Below are 19781 nucleotides of genomic sequence, written 5' to 3' on the forward strand. Positions count from 1 at the left end.
TGCCAGGCTATTTTTCAAGACAAGGTCTTGGCCTCCCAAGTGCTAGGATTACAGGCGTGAGCCACAGCGCCCAGCCCTTACCACCTTTAAAAACAATTTCAGAATGTTACAGGAGTGCAAATGTTTGGTCATATGCATTATACACCACCTTTTAGATACAAATAGAAGTTGATGATTGCCGCACCCCCGGCATCAAGCCGTGGTGAGGTGGCGCTGTCCGCATTATAAAATGCGTGAGTAGGTGGTATGTGCTCCCCGGAGCGAAACCCCCAGCACCCCTGGTTTGCGACAGCAGCGCATAAGTTGCCTAGCATGCCTTTGTTTGAACGTAATGACTCACGAGGTGCGGCATAAAAGCCTAAAAAACCTTTGCTCTGAAACCTGTCTGTTCAGTTGAATGCCTGATTGTTGCCTGATTGTCTTGAGAAACCAAGAATAAACATAATGACTTACTGATCCACAATTAAACACAGCAAGAATGGCTGTGCCGAACTCAGTGGCTCCAAGAGAGCCTGCACAACAGCACGTCCCTACCATAAATGTCAGTGACTTGAGACAATGCAGGCACGGCAAACAAGATGTTTCAACATAACATACACTATCACCGCCTGCAGAAAAACGTTTTACTTCACTAATTTTAATATGTAACACAAATCAATAGAGTAGTTTAATGTTTAACAAACAATTAACTATGAATCAAAATATAGTTACTAATAAGAGTAAAAATATATATAGAAGTAGTCAAGCATTATACATAAAAAAATATGTTCAGCTGTTTTTAAAAGAGATCATAAGAAACTGAGAACAATTACAGAACTAAGAGAAGTCACAAACCTTGACATTCCTAGATAAGGGGAAGCAACCAGGTGTTACTGATAAAACCACCTCCCTAGAGCAAAAACCTTGAAAAGATAAACCACCTCCCTCCGACACCTCCCTCCGGAGAACAAAACCTTGAAAACATATAGTGCATGATAAACCACATATGGAGACACAAAGATAATTTACAAGCATAAGCAAAATAATGATTACATTGTTTAAACCCTGGAAAGAAAATGTATAAATACCAGACTTAAAAATCAGTAAAGTACAGCTGCTTTCTTCATCATTCGTGGTGTGTGGCAGTTTGTCATTTCATCCTGCGTCGACCTTTTCAACCAACCTGTACCGTTCACCCTGAGCACCCTCGGACTGAGGCCCATCGACCGGCGGTCCGCGACAGATGATCTGGAAAGTGGAAAGTGAATTCCAACCTGGATAGATGTACCTCTCGAAACTATATGTATCATACTACTTATAAGCTATTTAAGGAATTTCTCTTTTTTTTTTTTTTTTGAGACAGAGTCTTACTCTGTGCCCTGGGTAGAGTGTTGTAGCATCAGAGCTCACAGCGACCTCAAACTCTTAAACTCAAGCAATCCACCACCTCAGTCTCCCTAGTAGCTAGAACTACAGGCACCTGTTACAACTCGGGGACCTAGTTTTTCTATTATTAGTAGAGAAGAGACGGGGTCGCCCCTTTGCTGAGGCTGGTCTCTGACTTCGGGGCTCAAGCAATCAACCCACCATAGCCTCCCAGAGTGCTAGGATTACAAGTTTGAGTGAACCATGCCAGTCCACTATATTTGTTTTTAATATCATCCCTGAAAAAAAAATTAAGTATTATAATAGTGACAATCAGTTCCAAATACACCATCTGTACTTTCATGCCTTTGTGCTGGCTGGCCCTATCTAGAATACCAATTCTCCTTTATTTCCCTACTTAACCCCTAATAATTATTTTCTTTTTTTTTTTTCTGCCCCAGATGATCTGCAGGAATCCTAAATGTTTTTTTTTTTGAGACAGAGTCTATGAGACTATGTCACCCTCGGTAGAGTGCTGTGGCGTCCCAGCTCATAGCAACCTCTAACTTCTGGGCTTAAGCGACTCTCTTGCCTCAGTCTCCCAAGTAGCTGGGACTACAGGCACCCACTACAATGCCTGGCTATTTTTGTTATTGTTGTTGCAGTTGTCATTGTTGTTTAGCTGGCCCGGGCTGGGTTCGAGCCCTCCACCCTCCATGCATGTGGTCAGTGCCATAGCCACTGTGCTATGGGTGCCAAGCCAGGAATCCTAAAAATTCTCAATTCACACCTCATTTGATTCAGTGTTTTGAAGTTACAACCAGGGAAACAGGGGTAGCTTTGTCCAATGCTCTTGATTCTTCAGAACAAATCACCAATTGTATTAGATATTTAGTTCTTGGATACATTAGTCGATGGCTTCTTATGTTACTTTAGATTCACAGTTGTTCTGTTAGTTACACATGGTAATCATTTTAATCCTTTATTCATTTATTCAAGAATGAGATATGTTTACTGAGCACCTATACATTACCAACACACACAGACATGCAAAGGACCTAGACACAGGGGTCCTCAAACTACGGCCCCGCGGGCCACATGCAGCAGTGTGATTGTATTTGTTCCTGTTTTGTTTTTTTACTTCAAAATAAGATATGTGCAGTGTGCATAGGAATTTGTTCATAGTTTGTTTGTTTTGTAGAGACAGAGTCTCACTGTACCGCCCTCGGGTAGAGTGCCGTGGCGTCACACGACTCACCGCAACCTCTAACTCTTCGACGCGATTCTCTTGCCTCAGCCTCCCAAGCAGCTGGGACTACAGGTGCCAGCCACAACGCCCAGCTATCTTTTTTTTGTTGTTGCAATTTGGCTGGGGCCGGGTTTGAACCCACCACCCTCGGCATATGGGGCTGGCGCCCTACTCTCTGAGCCACAGGCGCCGCCCAGTGTGTTTGTTTTTTTTTTAACTATAGTCTGGCCCTCCAACGGTCTGAGGGGCAGTGAACTGGCCCCCTGTTTAAAAAGTTTGAGGACCCCTCGGGCGGCGCCTGTGGCTCAGTGAGTAGGGCACCGGCCCCATATACCGAGGGTGGCGGGTTCAAACCCAGCCCCGGCCAAACTGCAACCAAAAAATAGCTGGGCGTTGTGGTGGGCGCCTGTAGTCCCAGCTACTCGGGAGGCTGAGGCAAGAGAATCGCATAAGCCCAGGAGTTGGAGGTTGCTGTGAGCTGTGTGATGCCATGGCACTCCACTGAGGGCCATAAAATGAGACTCTGTCTCCACAAAAATAAATAAATAAATAAATAAATAAAAAGTTTGAGGACCCCTGATAGTGTAACAAAAGCACTTTTAAGAAGGATGAGGGGGCACCTATATCTCAGTGAGTAGGGCATCTGCCATATGCACCCAGGCTGGCAGATTCGAACCCCACCTGGGCCAGCTAAACAACAATGACAACTGCAACAAAAAAAGCCGGGTGTTGGGGCAGGCTCCTGTAGTCCCGGCTACTTGGGAGGATGAGGCAAGAGAATCACTTAAGCCCAAGAGTTGGAGGTTGCCGTGAGCTGTGACAATACGGAACTCTGAGGGCAACATAGTGAGACTCTGACTCAAAAAAGAGAAGAAGGAAGAATGAAGTTGGAATACTTTACCTAATTCCAAAACTTACCATAAGGTACAGTAGCTAAATAGTTTGGTATTGATGAAAAGATAAACATAAAGACCAACGGAAGAGAGTTCAGAAGAAGGGATCCTCTTTCCTCAGTTTTTCTATTTTTAGTAGAGATGAGGGTCTTGCTCTCTGCGCAGGCTGGTGTTGAACCCATGTGCTCAAGCAATCCACCCACATCCCAAAGTGCTAGGATTACAGGCGTTAGCCACCACGCCAGGCCAGGTTGACTAATTTTTTTTAATTTATTTTTCATTAATTTTATTTATTTATTTATTTATCCTTGAGACAGTGTTTCACTATGTCATCCTCAGTAGAGTGCTGTGGCGTCACAGCTCACAGCAACCTCCAACTCCTGGGCTTAAGCGATTCTCTTGCCTCAGCTTTCCAAGTAGCTGGAACTACAGGCGCCCGCCACAATACCCAGCTGTTTTTTCTTTGCAGTTGTCATTGTTGTTTATCACGCCTGGGCTGGGCTCGAGCCCGCCAGCCTTGGTGTATGTGGCTGGCACCCTACTCCCTGAGCTACATGCGCAAAGCCAGGTTGACTAATTTTTTTAAAAAGGGCTATAGCAATTCAAAAGGGAAAGAAAATTCTTTTCAACAAATGGTGTTGGATCAACCAAACATTTGTTTGGAGGGAAAAATGAACATCAAACCCATTTCACGCCATAGGCAAAAATTAACTCAAAATGAATCACAGACCTAAATGTAAAATCCCAAACTATAAACTTTTAGAAACAGAGGAAGACATTGTCATAGTCTCTTTTAGGGCTGGTAGTTCTGAAAACACAAAACGCAAGACCCATAAATAAAACAAGACACTAGCCTATAGTCCCATCTGTTAGGGAGGCTGAGGCAAGGGGGTCACTTCAGCCCAAGAGTTGGAGGTTGCTGTGAGCTGTGATGTCAAGCACTCTACTGAGTGTAACAAAGTGATACTCTGTCTCAAAAAAAAAAAAAAAAAAAAGGATAGTAATTACCATGACTTTGCTGAAGCCCCTGTGTGTGGCTCTCTGGCCAGGCATCTGTGACTTTATATTGTGATAGCATTATTTGTATTCCTGGGGGTTGCAGCTCTAAGTTTGCTGTAGCTGAGCCAAGAAAGGCATACATAGATTTCTACAGAAATTATGACTCCATGAAAGATTTTGAGATGACTGGTAATTTTCAGAGAACAAAGTTGATTTGGGAATTAATTTCTTTGGGTTGAATTACCATCCATAGAAGGTTTTTTGTTTGTTTTTGTTCTTTTAATTTTGGAATATAATTTCTTTGGGTTGAGTTACCAACCATAGAAGGGGTTTTTTTTGGTTTGTTAGTTTTGTTTTTTTGAGACAGAGACTCAATTTGTCACCCTCAGTAGAGTGCCCTCGCATTACAACTCGCAGCAACCTCAAACTCTTGGGCTCAAGTGATCCTCTTGCCTCAGCCTCCTGAGTAGCTAGGACTATAGTGGCCTGCCACAATGCCTGGCTATTTTTTTGTTTGTTTTAAGAGACAGAATCTTGGGCGGCGCCTGTGGCTCAGTCGGTAGGGCGCCGGCCCCATATACCGAGGGTGGCGGGTTCAAACCCGGCCCCGGCCAAACTGCAACCAAAAAATAGCCGGGCGTTGTGGCGGCCGCCTGTAGTCCCAGCTACTCGGGAGGCTGAGGCAAGAGAATCGCTTAAGCCCAGGAGTTGGAGGTTGCTGTGAGCTGTGTGAGGCCACGGCACTCTACCGAGGGCCATAAAGTGGGACTCTGTCTCTACCAAAAAAAAAAAAAAAAAAAAGAGACAGAATCTTACTTTGTTCCCCTTCGTACAGTGCTGTGGCATCACAGCTCACAGCAACCTCCAGCTCTTGGGCTTAGGCAATTCTCTTGCTTCAGCCTCCCATGTAGCTGGGACTACAATCGCCTGCCACAATGTCCAGCTATTTTTTTGTTGCATTTTGGCTGGGACCATGTTCGTACCCACCACCCTCAATATATGGAGCCAGCGCCCTACTCACTGACCCAAAGGCGCCGCCCTGCCTGGCTATTTTTTAGGGATGGGGTCTCAGTCTTACTCCAGCTGGTCTCGAATCCGTGAGCTCATGCAATTCACCCAACGTGGCTTCCCAGAGTGATAAGATTACAGGTGTGAGCCACGGCACCCAGCCCATCCATAGAAGTTTGTCACTGACCTCTGTTCCTGAGCTACGAATATGTCAGCTAAGGGTTTCTCTTGATACATAAATAACAAATTAAAAGGAGAACATAACATGTGATTCCATTTATTTAAATTCAAGAAAAGGCAGACTAATCTATACTTACAGAAAGTGGTTGCCTGGGGATGAAGTTAGGAGAGATGGGCACAAAGAAAACTTTGGGGGATGATGGATGATTGTATCTTGATTGTGGTGATGGCTTACTGGGTGTGCATATGTCATAACTAATCAAACCAAACTTTATAAAGCGCTACCTATGTGCAATGTGTAGTGTTCCTCAATTATAGCTGAATAAACTGTTTTTTTTTTTTAATGGAGATAATAGTACTCTCTTCAAGCTGTCGTTGGGGTTTACTGAGTATGTTAAGCTCAATAATATCTGGATCCCTGAGTTTGATGCCATCAAAACCTAGATATCAAACTTCAACCTTTGTACTGAGCTCATCATCCAGAATCTACGGGTAAAGATATGTCTGAGGAATTTAAAAAAGTTCTCTAAGATTTTGTAACTAGGGTGTCAGCGTGTAAAGTTAGTAAACCATTGTTACCAAAGCAAAAAACACATACACAGGAAATAAGAACTGGATTCAAATAATTTTTTTTCAATGAATAATTCTTTTTTTTTTTTTTAAGAGGTGGTTTCACTAAGTTGCCCAGGCTGGAGTGCAGTGGCTATTCACAGATGAGATCCCACTTCTGATCAGCACAGGAGCTTTGACTTGCTCCGTTTCTGACCTGGGCCGGTTCACCCCTCCTTAGGCAACATCATGGCCCCTCGCTCCTGGGAGGTCACTATATTGATGCCAAACTTAGTGCGGACATCAAATCAGCAAAGCAGACTACAGCCCAGAACTCCTGGACTCAAGCAACCCTCCTGTCAGCTTCCGGAGTAGCTGGGATTACAGGCATGCTCCACTGTATCCATCAATAAATAATTCAAGAGAGGTTTGGATCAGCTTGGCACCCATAGCAGTGGTTACAGCGCCAGCCACATGCACTGAGGCTGGCGGGTTCGAACCCGGACTGGGCCAGCTAAAAAAAAAAAACAACTGCAACAAAAAAAAATAGCTGGGTGTTGTGGTGGGTGCCTGTAGTCCCAGCAACTTGGGAGGTTGAGGCAAGAAAATCGCTTAAGCCCAAGAGTTGGAGGTTGCTGTGAGCTGTGAGGCAGGCTACATAGTAAGACTGTCTCAAAAAAAAAAAAAAAAGAAGTTAGGATCATCAGTATTCCTTGGGAATTAAGTTAGTATAAACTACTATATAAAAAAACAAAATCTACTAGGAAGGGAATAAAAACCAATTAAGGTTACAAGAATTCCTTGCCCACAGTAAAAACCAATTCTTGCAGTTTAGTTCTCTTCTAATGTAAAATAAAGGAACTACACAGGATGATCACTTATGTAAATACTGTACAGCTCTAAACATTTATCAATTTATTCACTTTTATTTTTGAGACAGTGTCACTCTGTTGCTGTGGGTAGTGTCCTGGTGTCATCATAGCTCACAGCAACCTCAAACTCTTGGGCTCAAGTGATCCTCTTGCCTCAGCTTCCCCAATAACTGCAGTTACCAACACTTGCCAAGACACTTGGCTAATTTTTCCATTTTTAGTAGAGATGGTCTCACTCTTGCTCAGGCTGGCACTTAATGTTATCTTTCCTTGCATTCTGTCATACCCAATCTCCTGGTTTGCCTCTTATTTTTCCTGCTTGTTTTCTCTGTCCTGGTTATCTTCATCCAGGTGTAGATATTCCCCAAGGTTTCTGTCTGTGTATGTGCCACTGAAATTAAGGTTGCCACCCTCAAACTCTCTAACCCAAAAGTCTAGGAAAGAGTAAGTGAGCCACAGTGAGAAATCAAATAGGATGGAGAACAAAAAATGTTATCCAATTTTGATAATTAGGATGTCAAGGAGTGAACCATCCAAGGGTTTTGAGTAGGGTAGTGAAGCACTTTTGGAATGAGTATGGCAATCTCTGGGAAGAACTGATTGAAGAAGGCTGGGCACCGTGGCTCAAGCTTATAATCCTAGCACTGGGGAGGCCCAGGCGGGTGGATTGCCTGAGCTCACGGGTTCAAGACCAGCCTGAGCCAGAGCAAGACCTCGTCTCTAAAAATAGCCCGGCGTTGTGGTGGGCGCCTATAGTCCCAACTACTTGGGAGGCTGAGGCAAAAGAATCGCCTAAGCCCAGGAGTTGGAGGTTGCTGTGAGCTGTAACGCTGTGGCACTCTACCGAGGGCGATAAAATGAGACTGTCTCTTAAAAAATATATATATATATTAGCAACATTAACATCTTAGACTCTAGTGTTCATACATGTACTCCAATGTAAATGTCATTAAATTCCTAATGTTTCCCCAGCTACTCGGGAGGCTGAGGCAAGAGAATCGCCTAAGCCCAGGAGTTGGAGGTTGCTGTGAGCTGTGTGAGGCCACAGCACTCTACCGAGGGCCATAAAGTGAGACTGTCTCTACAAAAAAAAAAAAAAAAAATTCCTAATGTTTCATCTTAGTATTCTAGGCACTTAACAGCCATTACTCCCCCTCCCCCATAGTATATGTCCTGGCCCCTGTGGACTGGGCTGTTTACTCACCAGTAAGCCTGAGCTTCTCTGCTTCTACATATGCCCAGCCCGATCCCACCTGTATAAACTTCTGTGCCCTCTGCTGCCTTCTCTCTTAACTCCCAAACACAACGAATCTTGCCTAAGCTATCAGTATGTTTCAAGAGGGCAGATTGATTCTGACTCATTTTTACACCTCTTCCCCCACCTCCTCCTGATCCCCCATCCCCATTCACAGTGCTAGAATGCACCCGATCTCCGGTAGCAAGGAAAGTAGAGGCAACTAACAGATCCCTGGAAGGTTCTACTAGGTGCTACAGATATAGGAGCCCTTTTAATGCACAGCCAGATGTTATCCCAATCTTTTTTTCTTTTGTAGTTTTTGGCCGGGGCTGGGTTTGAACCCGTCACCTCCCACATACGGGGCTGACGCCCTACTCCTTTGAGCCACAGGCGCCGCTCTATTATCCAAATCTTATAGTTGAACTGATTTAAGCTCAAACTTTAAGACCTCCAACGGAACACTAGAAACGAGAGAAAAACAGAAAGCACTTTTATCAGAACTACACGGAGAAGTGGGGTACCCCGAGCACTGTCCTTTCCAGGGAATCTTAAAACAGAGAATCCAGGAAACCCTCTCGGATACTCTGTACAGTCAGAGCAGTCAGTCACGAATTAGAAAGCACATCGCGTTGACGCGAACACTTTTCTGGCCTGCTCTCCATAAAAGAAATCAGTATAAATGTTAAAACATACGGATTGGGCCTACAACCCCCTCCTCGGCCCTAATTCTCGGGGGAACTCCTCTAAGAGTCAAGCACTGCCGGACACCGCAGAAACCACCGCTTGCAGAGAACGCAAGCAACCAGGAAGAGGAAGCTCCTGCCCACCTGGGCGTCTGTGATTGGCCGCCGCCGTCGCTTGGAACTCTGGGGCGTGTGGCATCACATCCGCCAGCTCCGCCATCTTGTTCCCAGGGGCAGTTGGCGGAAGAGATCGCGCTCTCTGGCCGCCGGCTCGCCTTCTTCCTGGAGTTCTCGTGGGCCGCTTCTCAGTGCCTGCTCTCGACTCAAGGTTCATTTGTCGGCATCCCAGTTGCTTTCCTTCAGTTGGCTGGGGCACAGCGAGGCGGCCCCCTCTCCCGACGGCGTTCCATGGAGTAGGGTCCCGGACCGTTGTCCCGAAGAGCGAGATCGAGCTTGGCCCCCTCCCTCCTCCCTTCTCCCTCCTTCCTTCCGCCGCAACATGGCTAACAACAGCCCCGCGCTGACAGGCAACTCGCAGCCGCAGCACCAGGCGGCCGCTGCCGCGGCTCAGCAGCAACAGCAGTGCGGCGGCGGCGGCGCCACCAAGCCGGCGGTCTCGGGCAAGCAGGGCAATGTCCTGCCACTGTGGGGCAACGAGAAGACCATGAACCTGAACCCCATGATTCTGACCAACATCCTGTCGTCGCCTTACTTTAAGGTGCAGCTCTACGAGCTCAAAACCTACCACGAGGTGGTGGACGAGATCTACTTTAAGGTACGGAGCCTCCAGGCTTGGAGACAAGTTCGCCAGGCCGGGCATGGAGGAAACGGGCGGAGGCGGCCCCCGAGATCTGAGTATCTGTGGGTGGGAGGTGGGGGAGAGGGGGAGCTGTGGCCTGTAGCCGGTCAGGGAGGGATCGCACTGGGGCCGCCTTCTCGTTTCCTTTTCAGATTTTTTAGGGCCCAGAGAGCCCGCCACTATTAATCTCTCTCCTCTCCCAACCTCCTGCTCACCCTTGGGCGAAGAGGGGTTGGGGAGAGGAGAAAAGAGTAACAGAATCCTCTCCAATTTACAGCTTTAAAATTATTCCTTTTGATGTGGATCTACTCTACTCGGCACCAACTTGGTGCTTCTTCCGCTCACCCCGGGCCAGGGCGTGTAATGTCTTCAGTGTTGGCCTCGTGCTGTTGGTACTCACTATCCGATCCAGACCGGGGAAATGCTCCATGCGTGTGTGTTGGGTACGATGGGAGGGTTGAGGGTGGAGAGGTGCCAGTTGAAAAGATGTACAGAAGGCCTGAAAATTTTCCCAGCAGGAAGTCAGGAATAGAAGGTCTCAGCCACCTGTGCATTGGGCTATTTAGAATTATCTGGGCCCTGGGCTTCTGCGGCAGGGTCGGTGTTGGCTTGGCTGTGCTGGGGAGCTCACCTGGCGCCTCCTCACTGCACTCTTGTCTCAGTTCTTGTTTCGTTAGCAGGATTGACTCAGTCTTGCAGCGAGGCTCGGAGCAGCCCAGGGTCGCAGGTAGAGGTATGCACTATTAATCATGCTCAATCGCCATAAAATGCATTTCCCTGGTTAAATGAATGGGTAATTAGGTTTCGGTGTTTTCTTTTTTTTTCCTCTTTTTTTTTTTTTTTTTTTTTGGCCAGTGGTTTTGGTCTTTTATTCACCACTAGATAGGCTTTTTCTACTTCCTTGCAGATTATGTAGTTATAAAAATACCTTCCAGGCCTCCGGAAGTTACTTTATATTTCAAAGACTATTAATAATATCCTTAGTAGATTTAAATAGTTTGAATAAAGCATCTAATATATGATCTGTTTGTCTATGTAGACTCTTAAAAAACTTGGGAGACCACATAAGGTATTTTCTGTCATCTGAATATATGTTAGAGATTTTACCAAAAGGACATTTCTCTTGTCCACTCCTTCCCCAATTAAGTGATTAGAAAATTGAAGTATTTTTTTAAGATACTAGATGCTTTTTATAGAAAATAAATCTTGACTAATACAGTTCAACTTTGGTTATTTAAAGTACAGAGATAAATTTGACATTCCCTTACGAGAGTCTATAGTAAGTCTAATCTATAAACTAGGGTTTTTTTAGCTTTTAAAAGGTAAGACCTTTTCAGCATGGATACAGCATGGCGAATAATATTTAACCATTAGCTTTATGCATTAAACTTTAAACAGTTGAAAACTGAGTGCCTATTCTTTTTGTGGCAGGTTCTGTTTTATAATATATGCAAAATGTTAATGTAGAAGAAACGCTCACTTAAAATTTTCTAATGTTGTGGTTTTGAGGCAACTTAAGACTCTACCAGGAATTATTGTATTTTTAAATTAAGTTGCAAAACTAAAGATTCAGATTTTATTAAGATATTTGAATCAAGTAATCATTGAAATGTGTAGGCGTCCAGCTTTGTAATCTAATTTTGTGTTGCATCTGCCCCTTACTTTGGTTAGCCTTTTGCATTCCAGTGGGGGTGGGGACGGGGGACGAATTGGGGGCGTCAGGGACTGACACACTGAAGGGGGTTTTTTTGTACATTCGTTTAAATGGGACAACAGAACAGGGCAAAACAAACCAACAGTGGGTTAGTCCCGGATGTCCCCCCCACTCCCATCCATTGGTATTCGACTTTTAGGAATTGAAACATTCTTTACACAGCAAGCTGAGAACTGGGGAGGAAGGAAATAGTAAAGCACTGCAGGAGTTGATGAGCAAAATAGTGTAGTGCTTAAATTTAAATACATGCTTTTGTCTGAAGCCATTTTTCAAGACTGTAAAATGTTAAACCATGTGTGGGTTGGAAATACAGTTTTAGAAAAACAGAATGAAAGAACAGATTTTTTGTTTTAGGTCTTATCTTTCTAAAAGATCTTGGGGTCTATTGTAAAGCTTAAATTCTTATTTTTTGGCTGTTTTTAGGTAAAGAATGATTTTGCAGATGATACAGTATCATCTTTGCTAGTAGTATACTTAGTATATACTCATGACTGTTTGCCTCAGTTTTTGAAACAGTTTATATTCTGGAAAAATAATTAGATTGGTTCACATACTAGTATTTAGGCAGAAGATGAGTAACATTCTGTGTAAGGGTGGCCTCTGTGATTTCATCTTTAATCAGGAGTGAACTTGATCTTGGTGAAAAAATGTACAAATAAAAAGAGTTCTGCAATTTTGTACCAGAAATAACTTAATACTCTTTTAAGTTATTTTCCTTTATTTTATAATGTATATTTTAAAATTAAAACTGGAGTATTGGTATTTTAAGGATTTTTTTCAAATTAATACTTGTACTTCATTTCATTAATATTTTTTACTTTAGAGACTTATTCTTTTTAGAATATGTTTTTATTTTTTAAGCAACTAATAAGATCCAAAGTTGGAATATATCAAATTGTTTTTGCAAGTAAATGAGACTATCAAAATGTCCTGACTCTCACAAATAGGTATCAGCTCTCTATAAAGTTAGTTGAATTGGATTTCAGCTCTGTAAAGCTGTTAAGGTTTTGTTTAACCCTAGTAGCTTTATTGGTGACCTTTACGTGTCTAAACAGTTTTTCCAAAGATGGTTTATATAATTGATGTTAGTAAACATAATATATATGTAATGCCAAAATAATTTTGGAAGAGCTACTCTATTATGGACTTGGGCTTACTTTAGTCAGTCTTTTAAACAAATTCAAAGTATGAATGTCTGTTGTGTTCCTCTTTTCTATTTTCAGGTCACACATGTTGAACCATGGGAAAAAGGAAGCAGGAAAACAGCGGGCCAGACAGGGATGTGCGGAGGGGTAAGTAGAAGTACGTGAATTTTTTTAGTTTTTCTGATAACTAAGTTTATATTTAGACAATGAAAGGTCTACCTGTCAGTTATACAATTTGTAGCTAGCTCTTTAACATTTTTTTAATGTAAATGTAAGTGTCTGGTGAATAGAGTTAGAAAAAGTATTATTTTTTTATACTCTATTTTTAGTTTTAGATGGTGGCTTATTACTGATACCTAACAGGATTAATCAATTGGTGTTAAATATCTGTTAAATATTTTTACTACTTTTTCTTAACTCTTGTTTCCCGTAAAGGTTCGAGGTGTTGGAACAGGAGGAATTGTTTCTACAGCTTTTTGTCTGTTATACAAATTATTTACTCTGAAGTTAACTCGAAAGCAAGTGATGGGTCTTATAACACACACAGACTCTCCATATATTAGAGCTCTTGGATTTATGTATATAAGGTGAGCATGCATTTATCTATATTTCCAATGAAAATATCTCTTTAATTCACATGAGTTTACTAAGTCTTTTGTAATTTTAGATACACACAGCCCCCTACAGATCTATGGGACTGGTTTGAATCCTTCCTTGACGATGAAGAGGTATGTCAACAAGGGTAATAATTAGTTTTCTTCTAATTACTCTTATGTTTTTAGTATCTTTTATTTACTGAAGGTTCAATGTCTTCCACAATTTTCTGTATTTAAACTTATTTTCGTGAAATGCTTTTAGAATTAATATCCTTTTTATTAAGACTTAGTGGCTTTTATATATCTTAGGTTAAATTTCTGAGTTTTATTTTCTTGTTCTTATATTGTTTTAAATGTGTTTTGACAGCTGTGGAATTTTTCTCTTCTTAATTATGTGATTATAGTGATCCTGAATTGTACTATTGGTAGTTACTTTTTAAGATGAGCTATACTCGAGATTGATGATAAAAGACATGCACATAGAATACTAATTATATTTTTCTCTGGAGCTTTTCAGTTCTTCATCCTCTAACTTCTTCCAAATATCAGTACTCCGCTTGCATAGACGTGCAGAATTGAAGAGCTGGGTGTGACATACATAGGTTGAGAATTTGGATGACTTGATGATGACAAGAGAAATTTTAAGTCTAGTTTTCTGGCTCCTACTACACTATTCATATTTTAAAAATATTTTTCTTAAATTAAAAGTTGTGTGTTTATAATTTGGAAATTCATAGTGCTCCAAAATCCAAAACTTGGTTACTTTGGGAAATTATTGAGTCAGATTTAAATCACATATATATTCATTTGGTTATACAAAGCAGTCCATGATCTCAAAATATACTTAACAGTAAGCTATGTTATTCATATATCTACCCCCACCACTACTTTATATTTTAAGGTTCAGATTGCTGTATTTCAGTAATCTGTTTTAAAGATTCACCCAAAGAATTTATTGTATTAAAGGATGGTTCTAATGGAAATATATTGTATTTTTGTGATTATATTTACACCTTTAAAATACCTCATTCATTTATACATGGAGAATTTTAATATTTCTCTACTCTTTTTTTTTTTTGGCCTGTTAACTGAGCTATTTAACAACTCAGAAAAAGCAAAAAGCTTTTTAAATCACAATCTTTAAAGATTTTTTTTCTCTCTAGATGAAAGTTTTTCAAACTGAAGCACTTCTCATCATCTTTAAAAAAGCATGTCCCTCTTCATTTGGTGTTGTATTAGGTTTGTTTCTGAATGCCTCTGTTTAATCTCTTTTATTATGTTTACAAACCTGAGGTCCTCTATTTAAGCTAACTTATTGTTTTCTTCCTTAGATATCTGCAGCGATTATATTTGGAAATACTGTATATCTGAACACTTAAATGTGTGTGAGTGCAAGCAGTTTTACCTTTAGCTCTTGTTTTCCTGTTTAGATAACAAATCTCACTTTCCTTGTGTGCTTGCACTATAGGTTTGGGACTGACAATAGCTGACTAACATGTCCTGAGCTGTGAGAGGGCATAGCAAGAAGGCCTTCATGCGGTAATGACCCTTTTCAGAGACAATGGTCATCATGGATTATGCGTTTCCAATTATTTGTTCATTTATTTATTTTCTACATAACTCTAAATTAGAAAACCTCACTGCTTCATGGCAGTTGGTTTGCTATTGCTTCCAGTTTGATTAGGGCTTCATTTTATATTAGAGCTGTTAAAACATAGCCTTTAGAGAGGAATTGTCTAAAGTAGTTCATATGTAGCTAGGTGAAGTTAAGGTGCTAGGAATGATGTGTGCAAATATGCCCATGGAAATAAATACATACTTAGTAGGTATGTGGAATGTAAATTTAAATCAGTTGTTCCACATAGTTTAGAATTTTAAGGGGCTTTTTCGTATTGTTAACTGAGATCAGTTCCCTTTATGCCCGTGAGGCTGCAGGGTTTATTCTCACCTGCATGCACACACTAAGCCCAAATATTTCTCTATATCATTCATTGCCAGATTAGGATACAAAAATTAAAATTTTTTGTTAGAATTTTTTTGTACTTGAGATTCCAAAGATGGTAATATTTTTGTAGTATTCATATAGATATTGAAGTACTTTTTTTGACGACTAGGGCATCTTTTGTGTTTCTGTAGGACCTAGATGTGAAGGCTGGTGGAGGCTGTGTAATGACCATTGGAGAAATGCTGCGGTCTTTTCTTACAAAACTGGAGTGGTTTTCTACCTTGTTTCCAAGAATTCCAGTTCCAGTTCAGAAGAATATTGATCAACAGATTAAAACCCGACCAAGAAAAATCAAGAAAGATGGGAAAGAAGGTGCTGAGGAAATAGACAGACACATTGAACGCAGACGTTCACGGTAGTGTGACTCTTGAATTATGTTTATTTTTAAAATATGCTTTATCCAACTCCTGGGCTCAAGCGATTCTTCTGCTTCCACCTCCCAAGTAGCTGGGACTATAAGTGCCTGTCACAACGCCCAGCTATTTTTTGGTTGCAGCTGTCGTTGTTTGGTGGGCCGGGCTGGATTCGAACCCACCAGCTCAGGTGTATGTGGCTGGTGCCTTAATTGCTTGAGCCACAGGCGCCCAGCCATCTTTCAGGGCATTTTCAACAAAACTTGTATCTATAAATGAGGACAAATTTTTTGCTTTAGTTACTCTTGATGTTTGTGTCAGCTAGAGACCTGAATAATAATGCTCATAGAAGTTTTACTATAGGCTGTGTATGGAGGTTCGCTCTATTATCCTAGCACTTTGGGAGACTGAGGCAGGACGATTGTTTGAATCCAGCAGCCGAGGTTGCACTGAGCTGGGACAATGCCAATGCACTTTAGCCCAGGCAACAAAGCAAGACCCAGTCTCAAAAAAATTTTTTTTTATTTATGAAAAATGGTAAAAATGTTTTTGTTTATTGACATTTTCTTCTCCACCTTTCTTAGGTCTCCAAGGAGATCACTGAGTCCTCGGAGGTCACCAAGAAGATCAAGAAGTAGAAGTCATCATCGAGAGGGCCATGGATCTTCTAGCTTTGACAGAGAATTAGAAAGAGAGAAAGAACGCCAGCGACTGGAGCGTGAAGCCAAAGAAAGAGAGAAAGAAAGGAGAAGATCTCGAAGTATTGATCGAGGGTTAGAACGCAGGCATAGCAGAAGTAGGGAAAGGCATAGGAGTCGCAGTCGAAGTCGTGATAGAAAAGGAGATAGAAGAGACAGGGATCGGGAAAGGGAAAAAGAAAATGAGAGAGGCAGAAGACGAGATCGTGACTATGATAAGGAAAGAGGTAATGACCGAGAAAAGGAGAGGGAAAGATCAAGAGAAAGATCTAAGGAACAGAGAAATAGGGGAGAGGCAGAAGAGAAGAAACATAAAGAAGACAAAGATGACAGACGGCATAGAGAGGACAAAAAAGATTCCAAGAAGGAGAGAAAGCACAGTAGAAGTAGAAGCAGAGAAAGGAAACACAGAAGCAGGAGTAGAAGCAGAAATGCAGGGAAACGAAGTAGGAGTAGGAGCAAAGAGAAGTCAAGTAAACATAGAAATGAAAGTAAAGAAAAATCAAGTAAACGAAGTCGAAGTGGCAGTCAAGGAAGAACTGACAGTGCTGAAAAACCCAAAAAACGAGAACATAGCCCCAGCAAAGAAAAATCTAGGAAGCGTAGTGGAAGTAAAGACCGTTCCCATAAACGAGATCACGGTGATAGTAAGGACCAGTCAGACAAACACGATCGTCGAAGGAGCCAAAGTATAGAACAAGAGAGCCAAGAAAAACAGCAGAAGAACAAAGATGAGACTGTGTGAAAATTTTTTTTGTAAAAGTGGATCACATTGAATCCTATACATGTTTGATTTAATCTTTTTTTTTTTCCCCCAAATTGAGATTGTGCTGTAGTTAAGCACCCTTCAAGCTCCCTGTAGGCCGCATTTTCATTTCCTCTTTTGTGTAGGGAAGTGCCTTTGTAATCCCATTTATTGCATTGATGTTTTCACCCAGTTGTTGAGTTTGATACATGATGCACAGATTGTTCTTGCATTTCTATTGTTTAATTGTTTTTGAAATGTACAGTCTGTACATATGTCCTAAAATGTTTTAATTTCTTTGGCATGATTGCCATGTTGGTTAAATTTGTATAAGGCAATAAACTGCCACTAATTCTATTTTTGTTTGTAGGTGTGGGATTATGGTTTGTGTACTGAAGTTAGCATGGCTGTGCTTTTCATAATAGAATGCTAAAGACTTTGAGAATGGATTTTGGATGTCTATTTTAGGAGAATTATGTGCTGTCAGTGTACATGAAGGCAGCAGTTGTAGGATTAACATTCTTGTCCACTGTATATTATCTTGGAAGGCTCTTGTTAATATGTTATACTTAATATTCTCCACAGTTAACCTTTAGAGAATTTATGAGAAGTTAGTTTCTGATGCAGAGGTTTAAATTAGGCTGTGATTTGATCAAAAGTCCTTTTAGCATTCTACCTCAAAGGGACACTGTTAGTATGCCTAAAATTTATTCACTTAGTTTTCCTTTTTATTTGAAAAAAAAAAAAAATACATGACATGTAATCCTTTTTTCTTGAATTCTTTCTCAGATTTTTAAAGTACTATATTAAAGAAAAAATTAATGTCTATAAAGTCTAGCATTCTTGCAGAAGTCTATACTAACATGTAATTGGGAGAGGGTGGGGCAGATGAATAGAAAAACAGATTCAAGCCTCAAGCTTCCAAAGCATTTTTATAAATGGGAAATACTTAAATTATGAAACAGCTTGATAGAGTGTCCTTTTTAAAATCCAAAACTTTTTTTATTGATAATGAAGATTGCTGTTTGAGTTTTTAAACTTAATATAGAACAGAGTATTAATGCTATGCTGCATTATTTAAGACGATCAGCAAATTATTTGATAGAGATTGTTCTTATGACTTGTATTCTGATTACGGAGAACCATCATGAGTGTCAAATAAATACTGGATTAAATCCTTTATCCTGGGTGTTGGCTTTACCCCCCCCCATTTGTCAAAACATTTTTAAAAGGTATTTTTATTGTGGAAATTGATAAAATGTCAATAGAGTCATTTTCCATAGAGGGATATCTTAGCACCCAGATGATGAGTGAATATTAAAGAATCTTGTAGACTGGAATTAGATGTGTGATAGTAATTCTTACTAGAATTCTTGATGGCAAGTTCCTTTGTCAATGACGTGTCACTAGGGTGATCTTGATCGTGTGATTAGTTTGTCCCACACCATAGGAGCTTATTGGGGTACTTTTCACTTGGACCATATATTTAGTATCATTTAAATCTGAATTTGAAAGAAATTTTGTAAGATAATCCAATTCCTTTTAGAACAGAAAATAGAGGCCCAAGGTGATGTTTTGTCAGAGGTAGGGCGGGTAGGTATTCCTGACAGTGTGATCTTACTGGCACACACACTGATATTTTCATCTCACCGGTCGTATTGGACAACTGGGCAACTCCAGCCACCTTGCAAAAGTGTTAAATGGAGCACGTTTTCCAAAGTTCTCCTTTTGTGGCCTTCACATTTGTACCTAACTCCATTTCAGAGAAATCTCATTAAATGAAGGAATTGCTCTAAAATTGGTATGCCTTTTTTTTTTTAGTAGAAAGTTCTTTTAAATTGTAATTAAGCCAGATTTATCAGGCATTGAAAATCTCTTTTTAACATACCTAAATTATGGTGCTAGTCCTTTGAATATAGTTCCTCTTGAAATGTTTATGGCATAGTTTAGATAAAATGTAGAAATTTTAAATTTTTTCAAACATTTTTTACTACCACAAACTGCATTTGATTTCTTAGAATTTTCTTTTACTTTTTTTCTTTTTTAAGACAGTCTCTTACCCCTTGAAGTTGAGTGCCATGACATTCTCATAGCTCACAGCATCCTCAAACTCTTGGGTTCAAATGCTCCTCATGCCTCAGTTTACAGAATAGCTGGGACTACAGGTGCCTGCCACACCCAGCTTTTTTTTTTATTTTAAAGAGATGAGGTCTCTTGGGCTGGCTGGTCTTGAACTCATGAACTCAGGCAATCCACCAAACTCTGCCTCCCAGAGTGCTGGGATTACAGGCATGAGCCACCATCTAGCCCACCCACTTTTCTTTTTTTTCTTTTTTTTTTTTTTTGGTAGAGACAGAGTCTCACTCCATGGCCCTCGGTAGAGTGTCGTGGCCTCACACAGCTCACAGTGACCTCCAACTCCTGGGCTTAAGCAACTCTCCTGCCTCAGCCTCCCAAGCAGCTGGGACTACAGGTGCCTGCCACAACGCCCGGCTATTTTTTGGTTGCAGTTCGGCCGGGGCCGGGTCTGAACCCGCCACCCTGGGTATATGGGGCCAGCGCCTTACCAACTGAGCCACAGGTGCCGCCCCCACCCACTTTTCTTACTCCAGACAAATTGATTAGCCCATAGCCTAAATAAAGCTTGCTTTTTTTTTTTTTTTTTTTTTTTATGAGATAGAGCCTCACTATGTCACCCTCAGTAGGGTGCTG

General features: G+C 41.2%; 1 protein-coding gene across 3 annotated transcripts; it reads left to right on the top strand.

The window, feature by feature from the left end:
• Positions 1-9221: 9221 nt before the first annotated feature.
• On the top strand, positions 9222-18251 carry PRPF38B (pre-mRNA processing factor 38B). Of its 3 annotated transcripts, XM_053591505.1 has the most exons (7): positions 9890-10256; positions 10494-10546; positions 12751-12819; positions 13108-13259; positions 13340-13400; positions 15405-15628; positions 16211-18251. In XM_053591505.1, exons 1-7 carry the CDS (start codon positions 10235-10237, stop codon positions 17067-17069), a joined length of 1440 nt encoding a protein of 479 aa, XP_053447480.1. In that variant the 5' UTR covers positions 9890-10234; the 3' UTR covers positions 17070-18251. The 3 variants fall into 3 exon arrangements, with proteins under 3 accessions (XP_053447478.1, XP_053447480.1, XP_053447481.1); XM_053591503.1 differs by lacking the exons at positions 9890-10256; positions 10494-10546 and adding an exon at positions 9222-9789; XM_053591506.1 differs by lacking the exon at positions 10494-10546 and having other exon boundaries at positions 9891-10256.
• The last annotated feature ends 1530 nt before the right edge of the window (positions 18252-19781 follow it).

Source organism: Nycticebus coucang, chromosome 5 (assembly GCF_027406575.1).
Source record: "Nycticebus coucang isolate mNycCou1 chromosome 5, mNycCou1.pri, whole genome shotgun sequence".
Classification (NCBI taxonomy): domain Eukaryota; kingdom Metazoa; phylum Chordata; class Mammalia; order Primates; family Lorisidae; genus Nycticebus; species Nycticebus coucang.